Source organism: Passer domesticus, chromosome 18 (assembly GCF_036417665.1).
Source record: "Passer domesticus isolate bPasDom1 chromosome 18, bPasDom1.hap1, whole genome shotgun sequence".
NCBI lineage: Eukaryota > Metazoa > Chordata > Aves > Passeriformes > Passeridae > Passer > Passer domesticus.
Window position 1 is genome coordinate 11,203,399 of NC_087491.1, and position 14,113 is coordinate 11,217,511.

Below are 14,113 nucleotides of genomic sequence, written 5' to 3' on the forward strand. Positions count from 1 at the left end.
TAACACACAGCAGGGAGGTTTATCTAGATACAGGTACTTTATTTACAAATATTTAGATTAATAGCATTGTTACATCAAATGAGGAGTACAGCAGTCCAAACAGATCCTTTCTGTGACAGAAACAATGAGACCTACTGTAACTTACTCTGGGAGTACAGGTATTGCACCTCAACAAGCTGTAGTCATTACAACACTGACTTCACATCAGCAGCAGGTCGTGGTCCCTGGGCAAGCCCTGGTGCAGCCTTGGGTTAAGCAGGATGCAGGAGCTGGAGATCTTGAACATACCCATCTACTGAGGAACAGGAGTTAAAAAAGGACTAACCAGACAAACAAAGGGACAGCACACGAGTTACCCAAATCCTATTGTCTGCACATTCCAGTTTTGGCTTTTATTTAACATTGACTGTACAATACTCTGGTACCACTGGTTACTTACAAGTCTGAACATCGTAGAGTTTTAGTGTCTAGAGAGGGATTTTCAGACTACTTTGTATTTGAAACGCTGCAGTAAGCCTGAAGTGGGACACTGGATTGTGGTTAAGCACTTACCCCCTTCCATTTCTAAACCTTGTGATGTTTTCCAAGTGAAGCTGCACAAGGAGCCACAGTAAAACCCCACATCAGTGCAGCAACACCCCCCAGCAGGGTCACCACGTGACACCCCCTCACACACAGGCCAGGCTGTGGCACCCCAGGAAGGATGTACTTGAAAGCTTGAAGCAAAACCCTTTAAAAAAACCCCCTCACACAGCACTGTTAAAAAATACAAGAGTAGTTAAAAATCCCTAGAGAGCACGTGTTGTTCCAACTGTCCAGTTCAGCCTCTGCCCAGTCCCAAAGTTACAGGTACAAAAGCGGGAGGTGTGCGAGAGCCCGGCCACGGCTGAAGCCCCAGAATGCCAAAGAGAAGCAGGCAGAGCACTGCTGAGTGCAGAGGGGAGCATTGCACAGTGCAGAATGAGAGCCACACCCCACTAGTGTTAATGTCTGTGTCCCCAGCACCGGGGGGACCCTGCAAGTGCCACCCAGCAGCTGCAGCCCCAGCTGGGCTGTGCTGCCACGGGGGCACAGAGAGCTCAGACTGTACAAACAGGGGGTTCTTACACACTGCTCTAATGCCAGGCATCATTTTCTTCATTAAAATCATATACACAGGATGTATTTAACTGTTAGCTCAGTTCCTTCAAATTTTATACATATTTACGTTCTGTTAACAAAGGTAAAGGATAAAAGTGGCAAAAGAATGACGTAAAGCTATTGAGCACAAGAATGAACAGATCGCTTCCCTGCGCCACCCCGACCCCAGCACATCCCACAGGGAATTCTTCCAACAAAAGCACATCATTACAGAGCCCCTCGCTACCATCAGAAGTCATTTCACAGCAAAAACTTATCCTTTACTACTGACAGCTCGAACAGTTAGAGGTGGGGAAGAAAGGCCAAAGAACCATAAAATAAACCATACAAGACAAAGCCCTGCAAAAGTGTAAAATCAGGAGTCCAGCATCAGTGCTCAGTTTAAATTATGTATCGGTGACACTATCACAAGGACAATCAAGGAAAAAAAAACTTCTAGATTTACCATGCAGGAGAGGTTTTATTACTCTACTTGCCTTTGATAACCTGATTACATCTAAAGTTGTTTAGCAGTTTAGTACTGTGTTAAACTTGTCTCAGAGTTTTAATTAAACCCAGTAAGATGTACAGAAGATGGGGAAGCGGTCAAAAGCACCACTCCCTAGAGCCAGAGGTGAGGGGTCAGGTCGGGAGGAGCCAGGGAGGGGTCACTAGCAGCCACAGCCTTCTCTCTGGGGCTGGGGTTCGCTCGTTAGCCGCCCGCCCTGCGGGGCTGACGGTTTGTGCTGCACGCCCGACTCGGCCGCGTTCAGGTCCAGGCTTCCGTCTTGGATGTTCTGGTAGATTTTCTTGGCAGCCTCCAGGAAGGCGTCCTCCACGTTCTCTCCACTGCAAGAGAGCAGCAGGAGTTACTGGGGTTGCAGTGCTGCTTCCAGAGGGAGCTGGGCAGGCACTGTGCCCTCCTCTGTGCCCAAGAGCCCAGCCCCGGGACAGGGCACCACACCCCATCAGACCAGCAGGAGTAAGGAATGTGCCAAAGCACTGAGGAGCAAAAATAATCCAAGGCATCCAGCCACGTGCACAGGACAGTTCTGACAGAGCCTTAAAGGGAGCCACTATGGATCAAAACCTCTTTTGTTACAAAGTTCTGTTCTGACGGTGCCAGTGGGAGCCACATCTCCTGGTGGCCCTGGGGATCCCCAGTGACACAGCCAGCCCCAAGCATGGCACAGCAATTCTTCTGTTACTGGAGGGGCTGGGCATTGCCTAAACACCAAACTTGCAGCTCTGAACACACAGGGGAAGGAGCCCTTTACACACTGAGCACATTCCACACTCAAATAAGGCCTGAAATCCAAATCAGTTCATTTGAATTCAACCAGTCTTGGGCTGAAATGCAGCCAGAGCTCTCAGTTCCAAGTTACTTTCAAGACACAGCAAACAGACCAATCTGAACATCACCACAGCCAAAAGTCACTTACGTTTTTGCACTTGCTTCAAGGAACAATAAACCTGTTCAGAGACAGAGGTTGAACAGTCAGTGCACAACACACCCCAGAGAGCCCGAAGTCAGACACACCACGACCTTCCCATTACATGCAAGACACTATTTTAGTACTAAACAAGCTTTTGTGACTATGTCAAGGCATCATCACAAGCTGATTTCTAGAACTACACACAGTTATCAGACTGCCTGAGGCACAGCAGGAGTTTGTACATACAATTCCATCACTCTGGAAGTGTAAGCTTGCAGCTATCAATGCTGAGGATTCACTTTAACATCACTATGTTGTAGGAAAGTACCAACTCAAGAGAAAAAAACACACCATTTTCTTCAGCAAATTGTTTGGCTTCTTCATATGTAACATCCCTCTGTGCTTCCAGGTCTGCTTTGTTTCCTATGAGGATTATCACCTGGGTCAGGAGAGAAAAAGTTAGTCTGGGAAAAAGCTTAGGAGCCTTTTCACTGCCACCTTCATTATTAATGAGGCTTTTTAAAAAACCAAAGGGAAATATGCAGAGCAGATTATCTGCAGAAGCCATGCTCCTTCAGGAGAACTCTGCTCTAGCATTCCCCACTCTGGGAAAGCAGGAACAGCATCTCCAGCTGTCACTTCCCAAGGCTTTAGGGTGTTCTCATGATGAGGTCCTAAAAAGCTGCTTTACTCATGAGAGCAGTACCTTGAGCCACTTCTCATTATTTGTTTAATCACCAGACAATCTTTAGTTTTCTCATCAGTTTGGTGCTGAAGTATTTTAGAGGCATTCAGGAACAGGCTGAAGAACAACAGCTCTGTGGTATGAGCAGAGACCCAGAAGGATTTTCCTCCACAAAACCTGGTCAGCTTTTGCTGGAGATCCAATTTACACTCCAGCCTAAGGACAGCATTCCCCTCCTTACTGACACAAAGCAAGGAGGAGTAACACAATCAAGGCTGGTCCAGATTTCATCCCAATTTTGTCTCCAACTGTTTCAAACAGACCCTGAAAGGCGAGTGGCACAAGAAGACTTTTGGAGGAAGCCCTTTTGCTGCAGCAGGGAAGTGAATCCCTGCACTCTTGCAGAGACCACTGCAGTGCTTTGGCCTGAGCCTCCCACCACTTGCTCAGGGAGAAGCAATCTTGCTTTTAAGCTAAATGAAGTCCAACTTACAGTATTTGGATTGGTGAGGTTCCTTGCATCTGTCAGCCAGCTGCTTAAGTGATTATATGTACTTCTTCTGCAAAGAATCAAGAGAGGACACTTTTAGCCTTTTATAAAATATTTAGGTGCCAACAGCACAGTCAGCATCCAAACACAGCAACATCCACCATTCCTGCTGTTCTCCCCACCTAAGACAGACAAAAGAGCAGCAGTGTGGACTCAGACCACAAATTCAAGTCAACTTTAAACCCTTGGAGCAGCTCTTACACTGCCACTGGAAAGCCAGATCCATTCCCACTGCTAGCACACAGCTCTGCACACAGACAAGGCTGCTGCTGTTTTCAACAGAACATGTGGAAGGGTTTCCTGTCAAATACCCTTACAGAACACAGTGCAGCAGAACAGCACTTCAGTAACAAACTGCAGAAGGTCATGTTTCACTCAAGGTTTACACAAACAGGAAATACACCTACATATGCAGGAAGAAACAAAGAGGTGCCTGAAGAACATCAAGAACATCCCCAGAGGAAGACGAGAGATGTGTGAAAGCAAAAATATTTCATGTTGCACCTGATGCACTGCTGCTTGAGCAGCATCTCTAGCTGTCTCTAGAGGAAGGCAGGATGGCTGCTGTGCAGTGCCAGGCTGCTGGGGGTGAGGCCCAGGCTCAGGCTGAGGCCAGGCTCTCCCCACAGCACGGGCAGCTGCCCACCCAGGGCACCCTGCCAGGTGAGCAGCTCTGCCAGTGCCTCCAGAGCAGCAGCACCACGTGCTGAAGAGCAGATTCTAAGGGCAAAGCCAGTTCTTTACAACACTTCAACACGGGCAGTCACAGCCTGGAATGCAAACTCCTCAGGCTCATCAGCAGCGAGTTTTCCAAGAAAAGCCGCTCACGTCTTTCCCTGTGCCTCATCTGCAGCTCTTTAACCAAAGGTAAGGTGTGGCAGGCATCACACAGCAGGATGCTGCTCATCCACACACACACAGAGCCTCTGAGCCAAGGGGACAGACAGACAGACAGACAGAACTGGGCTGTGCATCCCCAGCTCAGCATCACACGCAGAGCTCTGCTGCCCTTACCTGGTGATGTCGTAGACCATGAGAGCTCCTGCTGCTCCTCTGTAGTAGCTTCGTGTGACAGCCCTGAATCTCTCTTGTCCTGCTGTATCCCAAATCTGTAGTTTAATTTTTTGGCCACTAACTTCGATTATTCTTGTGCCAAATTCAACACCAATTGTGTGGGGACAGTCTGCCATAACTGTCATGAAAAATAAGAGCAAAGATCAGATCTTCCTAGGACAAAATCTCCTTGCTGTAAAAATATTACTACCACAAGTTTTCAGTTATCTTTACCAGATTTTCAGTCTCTAAAAAAGCATTTTTACAGCTACAGTTCCAAAAGTGCATCACTTAACCAGAAACAGTTGTAAAATTCCTTGCCTTCTCTGCTGCTCTTTGGCCATACATATCAGAAGGCACCAAGTCAGCTGATCCCAGTCTATCCTTGCAGAAGGTTAACTATTTTAATGCAGTAGGAAAAGGTAATTTTTAGGGAATTACCAAGAAAGATACAGTTAAAAAGTCTGTCACATCTTCAAAAACAAACACCCAAGTTGGGTCAGACAGGGCAATAGCACTACTGCCCAAGAAAATGCCAGCTTCATAAGCAGCTACAAACACACCAAATCAAATCCAAAAAGGCATTTTTCTAGTTATGATAAACCCATGTCAATAAGCTCATCTTTGAGGAAGATGAAGAAAATAGAGACAGGATGAGGACCTACCCAGGCTGCCTAGAGTCAGGGCAGTCTCACAGCAGAGGTGTTTGGCACGTTAAGTTTGGTTGTACTGCTTTGGTTTGGTGCTGACAGAACATTCTCCTCATGGACAATTTGACCATGTGCAAAATGGCTTTTAAATAACTGGGTGATAGTGCATTTTCATTAAAAACAACAGTCAGCAGTTCCTATTTCTACTGGAAAACAAATCTTTTAACTGCAGCTCCTACCCACTTGTTACCTCATCTCAAGCAGCACATGGTGATGCCTGTACTGAGAAATACCTCCAGACTTACTCACTGAGTGAGGTAACAGCTGCTGCAAACCCCAGTGCAACACACACCAGCAGGAACTGAAGCTAACTCTTAATTAGTGATGATAAAACATGAGAAAATGTTTCAGCTGAGAGACTGCAGCAAGCCCTCAACATCATCACCCAGGGCAGGCCAAGCGTCCTGCAGGGCTGCTTAAGGCTGCAAACAAGGACTGAAAGCAAAATTATTCCTTTTTTTTTCCTTTTGAACTCCTTAACAGCACTAAAAACTCCAACTGCTTGTGATCAAGCTACACCAATATTGAAAACATGCAAAGCTCAGACAAGAAATTTCTTTGTCTGTATCAAAATCCACAGAAAATCTGTAAAATCAGATCCAGTCCTCACAGGCAGGATTGGCTGGAGCAGGTTTTGCCATAACTCCATCAATATTTGTTTCTGCATCTGCTGAAGTCACACCAGAAATGTGACCCAGTACAATCCAAACTCACAGAGAGTAAGACAGACAAACTGAGCTCATGCATGATGGAAACAGGCAGGGACAAGGGATGGAAATGCCAGTGAGAATAAATATCATGATCTGAACTACTCACACTTCTTTTCTGTGAATTGATGAAGCAAGCAGGACTTTCCTACACCCATGTCCCCTGTTACAGAAAGAATAGTTAAATCATTGTTGCAACAAGCACATTTTCTTCCTCCCACACAACAAATGGTACAGAAACATTCATTTCTCAGGTCAGATGGGCAGTGTTCTATCCCTGGCTATATCCTTGAATTTATCAACTTGCCACTAAAGCTTTGGTTACAGGTACAGCTTGCAAGCAGGAGCACAACACTCAAGAAATAGTTAATTTGTATTACTGATTTTATAACTGTATTTCACAAGGTTATAAAAAGTACAGCTGAAGAAACTGAAATGTAAAATATACTTGGTGTTTGCTCCTGTCTTGTTGTGGTAAGAACATCAAAAATACTGACAACCATCCAGAACATCTCAAGAAATTGCTTTATTTCCACTGATCCTCTTGCGCAATGCCAAGAGTGAGACACAGCAAGATCTTTCAAGAACCAACTTTTCCAGAGGCTGAGGCTGTCAGCAGCCTGACTTACAAACCTGCAGATCATTTACACCTACACAAGGTCATTAACAATTAAACAATTAACAGCAAGACCAGTTCTTCCAGGACAGCAATAAATGCAATCCCTCAGAGTCCCTGAGTAAGCAGCCAAGGAAGCTGCAGCTAAAAGCAACATTTAAACCCAAGAATACAGCCTGCCAGAGGTTTATGAGCCTCATGCAATGGTGCCTTCACCTTAAATTCTAAAACCTTTGAGGTTAATGATGCAAAATGCTCCAGTCAATGCTAAAGCTGTACAGTGTGGGGACCTGTGGGGACAGAGGTGGGACAAGCACAGACTGAGAGCAGCCTGGCACAGCCACGGGCTCCTCATGTACCCACACAGAGCACAGACAGGTGTGAGCCCACTGGTACTTACCAATAATGATGTACTTAAAGATGTAGGAATAGTTGTAAGGTGCAGTTGCCATTGTGGCTCTAAAATAAAAAACAGAACACATCAGAACTGATGTTCCCTCAAGGCGACCCAAATCATCCACTTTAGCTCACATAAACAAAAAAACCCTTCCTCTTCCTCTCTCCCCCAGCCACCCTCTCATTCACAGCTCACATCTGTGTAGCTCCCCAGTGTCACTGAATTAGTGGCACAGCCAGCAAACTTCCCACACTGTTTGCTCTGAGCCCCTGTCAGTGAGGCCTCCAAGTAGAAACACACTCTGGGGTAGCACTGATAATCAATTTTATCCAGCACTTAAAGCTGTTGTAAAGCTCAGTCCCCCCTTGCTCTGCACAGTCACTGCCACACCAGCACTCACCCACCAAAGAGCTGAGCTATCAGCTGAAAATAAAACCTGACTCCAGCACAAACCCAGCAAGTTGGAACTATTACCTCACACTTCTGAGACTTGCAACAGCAACAAAGGAAGCAGTGCAGCTTGCAGCAAAAGCTAAGATTTAGAAGAATGCTGTAGTAGCCTTAACTGGGGCCTGGGGTGCTGCTTGTCCACATTGGAAAAGCGCTGCAAGCCACAAATCAGATGTTCAGGAAGTTGGTTAACATCTCTGTGGCTTTGTCAGCACAGCAGAGCTACAGCAAGGCTGTTGAGCAGTTTCTCTTTTTTAAAAGGCAGTCAAAATACTTCTGACATTCCAGAATTTTCCTAAATGTTGAGGGAATTAGAACTGGCTTTGGCTGTTTAAATCTGCAAGGAGTAAAAGCTGACTTGCTAACTAACACATGAGTTAGCCAGGATTACACATCTGTAAGGGCCAGATGTTGCCAGGTAACAATAAAGATGGGAAATGCCTGCTTTTGTCCCAGGTTTTAAGTTAAACTGGATCCACTGATCAGTTAAGCCAGTGGAAAATTTCTAGCAGGAATTCAGCACTTCCCTTGCTGCTCCTGCAGGGCAGCCAGCCAGCCATTACAAACACATGGTACTCCTTACAAGGAACACTGCTGGAGCCTAGAAAGATTTTCATTAGGTCATGTGTCATTCACATGACAAATGAAACCAATACTGGAAAGAAATACACAGGAAAGCTTCCAGGCCTGAGACTTTCTCAGAAGCAAAGCACTGTTCCTTGCACCACAATTAATCCCTCTCAGCAAACTGCAGTTGGAAGGAAGATGAACAAATCTCATTCCCAGCACAGAGCCAGCAGCCTCTGCTTCCCAGCACTGAGATTTGAGGCAAACATGCTTATCTAGACCTGGGAGGGGAACAACTCCCAGAGCAGCTAAGAAGGGTTTACTGAGTGCCAGGCACTGCTCTGCACCTCGTCTTCCCTCCACGCCTGGCTCAGGAGATGGAAACACTTCTGTCCCAAGCAGAACACAGAGCACCTCTGCTAAGTCCTACAGAGACACACACTGTTCTACTGAACCAAGCTGATTCCAAGATAGGGAATAAACTGACAATTTTGGGCACTAATTCACCAAGCAAGCCAGCAGCTTCACTGCCTTATTTCCTAGAAGATTCCAGAGTTACAGTACCAGCTTCAACACGTGCATGGGTTATTTTCAACAGCAGTAAATAAAGACAAGTCACTGCTCCATGCTGAGTTCCAAATGAATGTGTCACTGTGGAAACATCCAGTCCTTCAAGTCTCCTGAACATCTTCACACATGATGTTCTTTTTCTTCTCCAGCATGTCCCAGCACAGTCAGCTGGGCACACAAAGCACGTGTTCCTGCAGGACCCTCCACCTGGCACCTCCTTTGTGGGCAGGGCAGGAGCAGCATGCTCCCCTGGGGGTCCCTCAGGTAGGGAAGTATAAAAGAGAGCTTCAACAAACTCATTTGTACATGCAAGTGCTTCAGGAGGAGAGCAGGAAGTGCCCTGTTTTCCACAAAAACCAGCTGGGTGTTACAGGCTCGAGACACCAAGAGCACCAGTATGCAGCAAAGATCTCCTGTGCATTCTGAAATATCCAGGAACTGATGCTGTTAACAACCCAAGCAGCAGCATGAAGTCCAAGACAGGGAGCCAACCACCTGTGTGGCTGTGGAATCCTCAGAAGCCTGTGTGCCCTCTCTTCTTCCCAAGACCAGGAGGCCAAGGAGTGCCAAGCACTCCCAAGCACAGGGAAGTTTCATGTTTCTGAGCACATGACTTTAGGATATCACTGTGGGGTAAACAATGTTGTGCTGCTGTCCTGTTCCAACCAGGAGGGAAATGCATCCTGCAATCCAAGCCTGGAAAGTGAGGAGATTTTTTTAAAGCATGGACAAACCAGGAATTGAGTGCAGTCTCTGTCATAAACTGAATTTGAAGCAAATCTCAACTAGATCTTCATTGCTAAAAATACAGCTCTGCTTGTCAGGCTGTTTCTGCTTGCTGAGATATGTCCATTTTCATTATGTCCTCTAAGTAAAAAAAATTTTAACTATGCTGTTTCAATACAAAAAACTACTGGTATAACATTTATTTCAAGGGTCACATTACAGAAAATATTCTGAAATACTCTAAACCATTAGTAAAGGTCAGGAATATTTTCTGGAGAACAGATTATTCCTTTAAATAAAAAATAAAATAAAATAAAAACCAAACAAATAACAAACTTTTAAACACTCAAATTCCAATAAGGATTAGCAGGAATTCAAACTGTACTCAGATCTTGGAATAAAAGTGATATTCTACAAGGACTCTGTGCTGAAGGAGGAAAAAAAATGCAACCAACTAAACACAGAAAGCCTGCTGAGAATTCAGCCTTGGAAAAGTGACCACCTCAGCAGTTACTGCAGACGAAAGAAGGAAGTCCAGACAAGAACAGGGCACAGGAGGGGTCAGTAAATTCTAAACTATCAGCTACATGTCAATGCCAGGGGTTGATGCCTTGAGAGGGTCTGCAGAACTGGAGCTCTGCCTCCACCCTCTCTGTTCCAGACCTGTGAATCTCCATAATCCCAACGGGGGGATGGGGCTTTCCTCTTGGGAGAGCAAGAGCTGCAGGGCTGAGAAAGCTGCACATAAACATCCACAGCTCAGCCTGGGCCACTGCTGGCACTGTGACATCAAAGTTAACCAGCCGTGAGTTTAGTGTTAACAGAAAGCAGAAGTTTAGTCTGGGAGCTTGGCCTACCTGCCATCCTTCTTCTGCCAAGGCTGCCAGCTCAGTGCTGGCTCCCTCCTCCCAGGTAAGGCTGCCCTGGAGCCCAGAGCACGATTGCAGGATGGCCACTGGCCACAGCAACTCACCCAGCACAGATTTATGCTCATTTCAAAGCCTATACAATTCATTTCTGTATTACATCAAGACTGGAAATTTTGCAGTGAGCAGTGTCATCAAATCTATTTCCCATATATCAACTTCTTCTTAGAGGCTTTTTTTTTTTTAGAACGTTAAAGATGACCTTAATGAGACACCAGTACATCTACATCTCCTCCTCTAATCAACAAGCACCACACAGATACTCAGAAATCTCACTGCAGCCTTATTTCAAGTATCAGCTACATCTGTACTTCCTGAGATAAGATTGTTCTGGGCACACTGCTGTAACGTTCTTTATCACAGTAACATAACTGTAAATATCAGATTCATACCAGCCTTTGTGAGACCTGTGCAGTTCCTTCCAGTTCAAGGACACAGTTTTAACTCTTCCCTGGGTATCATTTGCATTAAGAAATTCAGTATCTTTATGCTCAACAAGATGTGTTATGAAAGGAGACCAGAAGCTGCATGCAGAAGGTTTATTAGACAATGCTGTGGTGATGGTCCATGTGCAGGGATGAGAGCTGGGGAAAAATCCACCACCTTCAGCACTGCTCAGATGTGACTGGTTCCCTGCAAAGCACAGCACTCTGCCCCAGGGAACCACTGGGTAGCAAAAGGGATTTTGTGTGGCAGCCAGGTGTCCTGTGCATCATTCTCCAAGGGTGTGCAGCAGGAAAAGCTCTCACAGTTGAAGCTGCAGATTACCTGGATGTTCATTAACAGACAACAGTAAGATTGATAAGGGGGAGGAGCTGGAGAGGGGTAGAATTGTTTCATTTCGTAATTGCACTTTTCCCCTGATAAGGACTTTTGTCAAGCATGCAGAACAATGTGGTTCAACTGGTACCTCACTTCAGCAGGCTACTAGAAACTGTGAGTGCTTCAGTTATGGTCACCTGTCAGATCACAGCACCTGAAGGTAACAACAGCTCAGTTATCAATTCATTCACCCAAGCACTGAATTCCCACAGGTCTGCTGTCCCCAGCAAGCTAGGAGGTCTGCTACAATTAAATTCCACTGTGCTTCTCTGGCTTTCACACACCAAGGACATTCAGGTCTTCCTGAACCACATCAGCACCTCAGCCCTCTTTCAGATGATGCTCTGCAGCCACCCTGCTCTGCTTATTTATTCATTTTTGCAGGCTTGGCTTTACAAAGCCCTGCTGATCCCTGAGGAGCCTCAGAGCCTGCTGCCCTTCACACCTGTGTGACAGCATCACTTGTTGCTGGCCAGTTCCTTACTCATCCCTCAGCTCTTCCAGGCATCCTCCCCTGCTCCCCCATTTGGATTTCACCAGAGCATCCAATGAGCACAATTCAGCAAATCTGGCTGAGGCGATCTGTTCACCCAGCAGCCTCTGGCAGCTGCTGTCCAGGATCACCTGGCATTTCCTTGCCATTCCCAGCCCTGGTTACTCCTTCCCTGAGAGCACAGCAGGCTCTGGGCTCAGGCTGCAGCCCTGCAGAGCCCTTTCCAGGCTGTTCTTGAAGAAATGCATTTGATATGTTCCCTAATCCTGTCAAACACCTCAACCCAGCCTGAGGCTTAGGAGGTTTTTCTAAAGGCTTCACAGGCCTTCACTTCCCCTTCCTCCAGAACTTCATTTTTCTTTTTAAATCAAAGCTACATAACACACTGCCTTCACTTTCTGACTTTCCTCACCACTCTCCAGTCACACCCACCTTGTCCTGGTTATCCTTCTACTGCTTTCACATCCTGCTTCATTAAGTTACTCCATTTTGCTTCCTAAACTTCCTGCATTTATATGTGCACACCTCAATTGTCCCTAACCACACCCCAGCAGCAGAGCTGAACTAATCACTGCCTACCTGTCCTCATCAGCCCCAGCACCTTCTGCCACGGCCCTCCCTCAGCCCCCCTGCATCCCCTGTGTCTCCTCACTTCTCCAGGACACTCCAACCTGTTGTGTGCCTGTTCACAGCAGGAGAACCAAGATCCAGAGATATCAGCTAAGTTTGGGACAGGATACACAAAACCAGCAGAGTTTTCTGTCACTCCAACAAATGAGACCACTCTGGAGTCCCCACCTAGGAAAACACAAGTCACAGATGTTTTTAGGTAAATATTAACTAAGATCCATGTCCTGCTTCAGGAAGATCCAGCAAAATGAGACTCCATCTAAGCAGGTTTCATTCGATGCCCAGCAGTGAGCAGGTAATTTTAAAGCATGATTTACATTTTACATCCCAGTACCTCCAGTAGAACAGGTTTGTTTCCAAACTGCTGTCCTTCACAAGAACTCCTCATGTTTTTTGTTACCCACAAAATGGAAAAGAGGAACTTCTTCCTTCCACCCAGACTTACGACATTTTCAAATCCCTACAGGAAGCTAGCAAATTCCTTTATAAACCATATTAAATTGTGACATTTAGTAATTGAATTCCCCGAGGTTTTTTCTTCCCATCAGCAAGTACTGCCCAAGCAAGAGGGCCCCTGAGTCCAAACCATGACAGGAATCAATCCCAGGCACTCCATTCCACAGGATAACATCTGTAAGAGATGTGGTGGCTTGGGCTTTGATATGCTTTAGGATACAGGCAACCTGAGTGACTCCTGTTCACTAAGGGGCTCTGTCACCTCTGAAAACATCCCAAAACAGATCTATCAAAGCAAAAGCCACAGCGAGCAACCTCCTCTAGTGCAAGGAGAATTGAGCACAACTCCAATTCAGGACAAAGCTACCAAGAGATGTTGTAGACGCTTAGTGTGCTGCAAACAGGCAATAAACAATTCAGAGAATAAACAATTCGCTCTGTTTAGTTTAAATAAGCCCTGACAAAAAAACCCAGTCTAGAATACTTTCGCTGCTTTCTCAGATAGGAAGTGGCTTTTCCCTCAACCCTCAAAGTTATTTTTCTGTCAAAGTTCACGACGGCACAGGCCAATATAACAAAAGCAGAGATAACGCTGCACATCGGCCACATATACGGCACAACACACACATACACACCCTACGTGCGACTGCAACAGCTCGTAAGGGGGAGATATAGAAACACACACATAAAAATACCGCCCGTGGCCGGGTCCTTGCCGCGCCGTGCGGGGAGCAGCGGGAGGCGGCGGCGGCACCGAGCAGGGCGGCCTAGCCCTGCCCGCGGCCTCACCCCGCCCGGCCCGCCCGCCCCTTCCCCTCGCTGCCGGCCGCGGGGCGCGCCCGCAGCGCCCTCGGGGCCGCACGGCGCCCTGCGGGCCCTCGGGGCGGCAGCGGCACCGAGCGCCGCCGGCCGGGACCCGCCCCGCAGCGCCCGGCCCGGCGGAGCGCGGCGCGGGGCCTGCCGCTGCGGGCCCGGCCGCGCGGGGCGGGGGGGGGGGGCGCCGCCGGCCCGCCGTACCTGTGCTGGGGGCTCGGGGAGCTGTGCAGCGCGGCTGTGCGGGCGGTGCCCGGTGCCCCGCGGGCGCTGTGGCGTGGCTCGGCTCGCTCCGGGCTCGCTCCGCTGCCTCAGACGCGGCTCCGCTGCGCCCCCATCACCCCCGCAGCCAAGATGGCGGCGCCCCTCGCACGGGGTTTCCCCTCC

General features: G+C 47.3%; 1 protein-coding gene across 1 annotated transcript; it reads right to left on the reverse strand.

The window, feature by feature from the left end:
- Nucleotides 1-18: 18 nt before the first annotated feature.
- On the reverse strand, nt 19-14,113 carry RAB14 (RAB14, member RAS oncogene family). The gene is made up of 8 exons (XM_064393873.1): nt 13,931-14,113; nt 7,277-7,335; nt 6,370-6,423; nt 4,805-4,982; nt 3,734-3,800; nt 2,907-2,994; nt 2,562-2,592; nt 19-1,968 (listed from the first exon to the last, which is right to left on the reverse strand). The coding sequence occupies exons 2-8, from the start codon at nt 7,326-7,328 to the stop codon at nt 1,791-1,793; spliced, it is 648 nt and encodes a 215-aa protein (XP_064249943.1). The 5' UTR covers nt 7,329-7,335; nt 13,931-14,113; the 3' UTR covers nt 19-1,790.

Coding starts and splice junctions, on each gene's coding strand:
- RAB14 (XM_064393873.1), bottom strand. CDS start 7,328: ATGGCAACTGCACCTTACAACTATTCCTACATCTTTAAGTACATCATT. Junction 4,983..6,369: donor TCAATTCACAGAAAAGAAGT/GTGAGTAGTTCA, acceptor TTTTCATGACAG/TTATGGCAGACTGTCCCCAC. Junction 2,593..2,906: donor ACAATTTGCTGAAGAAAATG/GTGTGTTTTTTT, acceptor GTCTCTGAACAG/GTTTATTGTTCCTTGAAGCA.